This window comes from Buceros rhinoceros, unplaced genomic scaffold, assembly GCF_000710305.1.
Source record: "Buceros rhinoceros silvestris isolate BGI_N320 unplaced genomic scaffold, ASM71030v1 scaffold23645, whole genome shotgun sequence".
Taxonomy (NCBI): Eukaryota; Metazoa; Chordata; class Aves; order Bucerotiformes; family Bucerotidae; genus Buceros; species Buceros rhinoceros.
In genome coordinates this window covers 16,279-22,693 of record NW_010411684.1, presented here as the reverse complement: position 1 = coordinate 22,693, position 6,415 = coordinate 16,279, and the positions used below count along the sequence as shown (strand labels likewise).

At 56.5% G+C, this 6,415-nt stretch overlaps 1 protein-coding gene across 1 annotated transcript in view; it reads right to left on the bottom strand.

Annotated features, from left to right (window-relative positions):
* The window catches only part of NUP160 (nucleoporin 160kDa), a gene marked incomplete at both ends in the record, with an annotated part of 27,462 nt that overhangs the window by 5,235 nt on the left and 15,812 nt on the right, over window positions 1–6,415 (bottom strand). The window contains 7 exon segments of the mRNA XM_010136098.1: window positions 303–408; window positions 492–588; window positions 1,401–1,495; window positions 1,592–1,687; window positions 2,483–2,602; window positions 2,858–2,956; window positions 5,758–5,871. Coding sequence (XP_010134400.1) covers window positions 303–408; window positions 492–588; window positions 1,401–1,495; window positions 1,592–1,687; window positions 2,483–2,602; window positions 2,858–2,956; window positions 5,758–5,871 — 727 coding nt within the window.

Sequence of the window (6,415 nt, the reverse complement as noted above, 5' to 3'; positions counted from 1 at the left end):
GCACTGACAGGCTGCACTCAGGTCTCCCCGCAGCCTCCTCTGCTCCAGGCTGAACCCCCCCAGCTCTCTCCCCTCTCCCCCCAGCAGAGGGTTCCACCCTCGGGTCACTGCTGGGGCTCCTCTGGCCCTGCTCCAGCAGCTCCGTGTCTCTGCTGGGCTGAGGAGCCCCGAGGTGGACCCAGCCCTGCAGGACGGGTCTCCCCAGAGCAGGAGAACCCTCTCCCTCACCCTGCAGGTGACACAGCCCGGCTTGCAGTTGGCTTTTGGTGGGGTTGTCCCCGGACGCCCACCCCCAGCCTTACCCTTGCGGTAGTTGTGGCGGTAGATGTGGAATGCGTAGAGCAGCTCGTAGTAATTGTGGGTCATCAGGTCCACTGCCCGAGCGTGCGACTCGATGATCCCCACGACCTGCGGCACACGGGGGGCTCCAGTGGGTCGACAGTGCCTTTGCAGGCAGCAGTGCCCCCCCTCCCCGCTCCTCCCAGCGTTACCTCGTTGTGCAGGTTGAGGTAGGGGAACTCCACCAGGTCCTGGAGCTGGGAGCGCTCGCAGAGCACCACCACTAGCTGGCGTAGACAGTCCAGCTGCCTGCCAGAGAGAAGCACAACCCTTCGGAGGAGCAGCAATAAGCCCTGCTCCAGGACAGGGGCTTTAAGCTGCTTTGAGACAAGCTCCGTAGTTGTTTTTTTTTCCTGGCTTAGAACCAAGAAGTCCCTTCAGTCTTCTCTTGGGCTGGAAACAGAGTCTCTGCAGAGGTCTCAGGGGGGCAGGCTCCCTCCCTCAGCTTTGTTTGGTTAGATTTTCCTCAGCCTCAATGAAAATGCCTTCCTACTCCTTCTCCATGTCTGCTGCAGCCCTTCTTGCTCATCACAGAACATCTCAGCTGGACAGACCACCACGCCCAATGCCCTGCTCCTCACGGGACTACTGCAAACTCTGCCCCTGAGGCAGCTTCACCCCATTTCCTCATGTCCTGTCGCTGAGAGATCAGCGCCACCTCCGCCGCCTCCCTTGAGGAACTCTCCTCTGCTGGGCTGCAGCTTCCTCTGCCCAGTTTACCTCCCAGATGTGAGGTGATGATTTGGCTACTCAAGCCAAAAATTTCACTCCAAATCTTTTCTTTACTCAACTGACCAGGCTCTTAAAGCTTTTCAACACCCAACACCACACGTTCTCCAGCCATTCTTTTGGCTCTTCCCTGAATCAGCTTCATTTTCCTCCCTCGAGGCAGCGCTGATCCCAGTTGTCCTCACCTGCACCTTCACAGGAGCTAAACCAGAACCTCCCAACACAACAGCCACGGCCTGTCCCAAAAGCACCACCTTCCCCTTGGTTTGATGGAACAACTGGCACATGGACCTCCAGAACAATGAGCATAAAGGCTTCAAACGGTCACCCACCTGCTGGGATCTGGGTTTTGCGTTAAGGCTACATAAGCTTCGTTGTTGTGTCCTAAATCCAAGTGGTGCTTGAAGATGCAAGTCCTCAAAGTAGCCTGAAAACATCAAAGGGCACAAAGCAGTGAGTTTCGAGTTACACAACTGAAAAGAAGCTCCTCGAAGAGACAGCTCGGTGCAGACGTGGCCTGTACCTGGGTTCTCCAGTCGTCCGCCGATTCCATGATGGCCAGCGTGGCCAGCTGGATCACCAGCTCCGGCAAACCCACCATGTCCAGCAAGCGCAGAACCTGCAGAGGACAAGAAGCTGGGGTTGCATTGGCCAGGGTGGGCATTTGTTTGCTTTTTAGGAAATACTTCTGCCCCTACTAAGAGCAGGCAACAGGTTTTGCCAATGTTTCTACATGTTTAGACTGAAAAAGGGGAGATTTTCCTCAGCTGGAGAGGCCTGAACCAAATCCCAGCCCAACAGGCCCTGGCTACAGCTTTTCTGGAGGATTCAAGCCAGTTTTCTGAAACGTTTTAGTGCTCCAGTAAACCCCTGTGAGGGAGGTAAACAATTCCATCCCCAAGCTCCCATGAACTGCACGCAAGAAGTTCTCACTCCGAGGGCACCCGACAATCCTCATGTTTCCAGGAGTTTAAAATCAGGGAATCCCTTACAACGGGCCCCGGCCCAGGCTCGCAGCCTGTCTCAGCTGCGCTGTTAGGCAGCAAGAAAGATCACAGTCCCAGTTAAAGACGTTAATTTTCATTTGCCTCAAAGCTTATTAACCTTCCCCTTAAGCAGCACCTTACATCCCGCCTGGACACGCCTGGCTGCTGCCTCAGGCAGCTGGATCTCACCCTGCCTTTGTCTGCTGGGTAACTAAATCCTCCGCTCTCAGGAAACTACAAGGCGGAAAGTACCTCACCTTGCTGTCACCCCCCGAAGAAAGTAAACAGAGGCTCTGCCTCCCAAAATAATGTCTGCTGAGTCTCAAGTCACTTCCCAGAAAGCTGGGGATGGAGCAAGGTCTGTGTGGGACAGCTGGGTGCCAGTTCACCCAGTCGGGACGGCGTGCGCGGGGACGGCTCAGCTGTACCTTGCTGTAGTACTGCAGGCGTGGCGTGGAGACCACCTCGCCCTCCTCGGGCTGGATCAGCCTGTCCAGGAACTCTTCTCTTCCCACCTCTGACGCCGCTTGGCGGAAACAGTCCAAAGCCTGGAAGTGGAGCAGAAAGCAGCTTGTGTGGGCCCCTGGGGGACCGGTCCAGCCTGCTGCTCCAGCTCTGGCGGACGAGACCTGCTGGCCCCAAGCGAACAGAAGCATCCCCAGACCCCACCGCCCTGCTCCAACCCCATGCTTTGGGCAGAGGGGGTTGTTTCCTGACTTGGAAACAAGGCTGTTTCTCCCTCCCAAGCCAAAAGGTCCCAGATCCCAGAGGGAGGCAGCGCCAGGAGGAGATGAGGGCCTTACCTTGTGCCCCTCGCCCATGACAAGGTAGCAGCGGCCCATCATGAAGGAGCAGGAGCCCATGTTCACGTGGCACCAGGGCTGGAGCAGGCGAATGTATTCCTGGAGGGAAGGAGGGACAGGAGCATCGTGACCAGCAGGCACTCAGTCCCAGAGGAAGGGACTGTTTTGGTGGCCCCTTTAGCTGCTGTGTTCACACAAATCCTGCTCTTCCAGCTCAAGGGATGCTTTCCCCAGCCCCAGAGTCCCCTCGGTGCACAGATGGGGAGACATTCCTCATGTGCTCCTGGGAAACAACCTGCCTGTACAAAGCACCTCAGAAAGAGCATCCCCAAAACTCAGACAGGATGCTCACTGAGCCACAAAGGGTGGCTCACACACGGTGCTGACACAGACAGAGCCTGAATAGGAGCAGCGATGTGTGGAGGCAGCAGGAGAACAGAGAAAGCGGGGGTCATCGGAGCAGGATCTGTGCAGGAGAGGGAGAGAGGCCAAGGAAGTCCATGGATCGCAGCAACAAGCTGACGGACGTGGTGGGGGGACGCCCCGTAAATAAAGCCACAACACGGATGCTGGCCAAAACTACAGGGCAACAGGGCTCGAGCTGGCCCTGTGCCTGCTCTGGAAGGATGACAGAAGGGCTGCAAAGTGTCATCACCTATCAAAAAGCATGATGGAGACTCCAGAGCTGGCAGCCCTCATGCCTGGGAGAGTGGCGTAAGCTCTTCCTACATGGAGAAGCGGATATGTCCCACTAGCAGGGCTCTGGGACTCAGTGGGAAAGGAGGAGGAGAAGCCAGAGCTCAGTGGTAACACCAAGGTCTCACCATCCAACCAGCACCTTGGCACCAGTGCAATCACCGGCACAAAGACCTTGCCTATCCCAGCCACGGGGCCACTCAAAGCCACGTGGCAATGCATTCTCTAAGCCCCATTAGCCAGCTCCAAGAGCTAAACCCCAGCCCAAGCTTGCTCAACAGCTTGTCACCCAGAATAAGCCATGAGAAAAGGTCTGGCCCTCGGCCCAGGCCAGAGCTTTGGTCACTAGACCTGCGCTCACAGGGTGCTTCCTGCATCTCCACCTCTATTTGGGTCACCCTGCTTGCAGCAAAGCTGGTGTGAGCTGCCGAGGTTAATCCAAGTTTCCATGACCGACTGGGATCAGTGAGCGCAACAGAAGGTAGCGGGGAGAAGGAAGAGCCTGCTCCTGCCGAGATAAAAGTCTCTCCCATCTCCTCGAGGAGGGACACAAGTGAGGCGAAAGCAATGCAAGGAAATTCAAAGTGAATGCACATATGCCAGGAGGGAGAGGGATGCTGCCCAAACCATCCCGGCATCTTCCGGCCTAAAAGCTCTGCCGATTTGACATTCTTCTGGGCAGCAACACGAACACAAAAGCCGCACAGCCCCCAGGTAGAAGGGAGCACCACGATAAAAGGTTCTGCTCAGCGCAGGGAAAAACCATCTCGTCGCTGACAGCCAGCACCTCGAGGGCTGCATCAGCCAGGGACGACGTGCGTCACGCGGCACTGCACAAGAAATCGTTCGGAACGAGAGCGCGAGCAGCTCCCAAAGGCCCTGAGGAGCAGGGAAGAGGCGGTGGGGGAGCAGGGCTGAGGTCCAGCAGCCTGTGCAGACACCTGGAAAAGGGAGCTCACCCGCCCCGCTGTCAAGATGCTGGGAGCACAGGCAGGGGTGGAAGGACCATGGGTGTTTCTTACACCGATTTTATCAGTGAGGATGTTAAGAAACAGATGAGCCCTCCTGGCACAGCTCCGCTGCTGCTGGTGCGAAGCCGGGGCCCTGCAGACCCCCAGTGCTGTGAGCAATCTGCCTGCAGCGGGGCCACAGGGGAGGAGAAGCCCTTGGGCTGCTGCTCTCTGGGGTATTTAAACAAGGTCCACAAAGATGCTTCTTGCAGGCGGCGTCCGACAAGCCCTGGGACACAGAGCTCCTCCACAAACAGGGAGTAGAATAATCCCGAGTGCTTGATTTTCTTGAAAACAGATGAGAGGAAACACCACCTTAAATCATTCTCCAGCAAACTCTCTGCAGCGATTTCTAGGCATGAGGCATTTAGCAACAAGCCCTTCTCTTCACAGAGATGGAGCTGCAGGGAACAAGGTGGATGCATGAGAAAGACTGGAGCTATCCTCTCCCCCTCAATCTTTTCACTGTGAGTTACAGGAGAGATTTCTAAGAATTCTCCAGAAGAATCATCCCCTGTGGGATGTTTCATTCGCAGGACAAACGTCCAGCCCATTGTCTCCAAAAGGGAGATGTGGGAGAGTGCTGGGGAGGATCAGCTCCTGTCTGAGCTCTAGGGGAGAGCAGAACAACCTCCAGTGACTGGGAACATGAGGTTTGGGTAGATTTGGCCCAGAGCACCAGGGCAGGGAGCGTCCCCCTAGACTGGGGAGGCCACCCCTTGACTTGTGGGCTCAGTTTGGGCTCCTCACTGCCAGAAGGACATTGAGGGGCTGGAGCGTGTCCAGAGAAGGGTCTGGAGACCATGGGGAAGGGTCTGGAGAACTTGTGAGGAGCAGCTGAGGGAGCTGGGGGCGCTGAGCCTGGAGCAAAGGAGGCTCCGGGGAGACCTTCTGGCTCTGACAATTCCCTGACAGGAGGGTGGAGCCAGGGGGGGTCGGTCTCTGCTGCAGTGGTGGAGTCCCCGTCCCTGGAGGGGTTTCCCAGCCGTGTGGAGGTGCTGCTGGGGGACAGGGGGCAGCGGGGACCGGGCAGTGCTGGGGGACACTGGGATGGGAAGAGCTGAAAAGGCTTTTCCAACCCAAACGGTTTGGTGATTTTTCTAAGCAGAGGAAAGGCGGCTATGCACGTTGCTCACACTGCATCACCAAAGTGCAGAGCTGCGACCGAAGGAAATGCTGGCATGAAGGACTCACCTGCAGCTGGGTGTACTGGCAGCTCCCCATCAGGCACTCGGGGAAGAGGAAGCTGGGGTTGCTGGGCCAGCTAAGCTGGGGTTAAGGAACGTCTGGAGAGCTCAGAGAACTACTCTGGAAGCTGGCCTGCCTCACACACTCGGTGCAGGGGGGAAAGGAGAGAAGATCAAGCTGCTCTTTATACAAGTCATTATTCTGTAATAAGATTTATCCATATTAGAACCAAAACCGTTAGTACATCTAATCCACAACTGCCCAAATCTTGTTGCTCTCCCAAATCTCTCTGCATCGCCTTGGTGAGGGGTTAGAGCTCAGGGGCTTAAAGTCAACAGCTCAAATCCGCCATTGTGCACCTCAACGGGATGGAGCCTGCAAAATCTTAAAATACCCCCAAATCCCGTTAACAGCCACAACAGGAGCTGCTCAAGATTTGGGTGTGGAAAACATTGATTTGGGACTGGAGAGGGCTGGGTGTACAGGCCCTGAGTACTCCGCAGCCCCCAGTGGGATGCCTCTGCCAGGCCCAACCCTCCTCCCACTGCCCCACCAACACTGCCAGTCTCAGGACTGGGACACGATACGCAGCCTCTGTAGGGCTCTGGTATGGGACCCCCCTCTCCAGTGCCAGCCAAGGATACAGGAGTGGCAGAAAATCAGC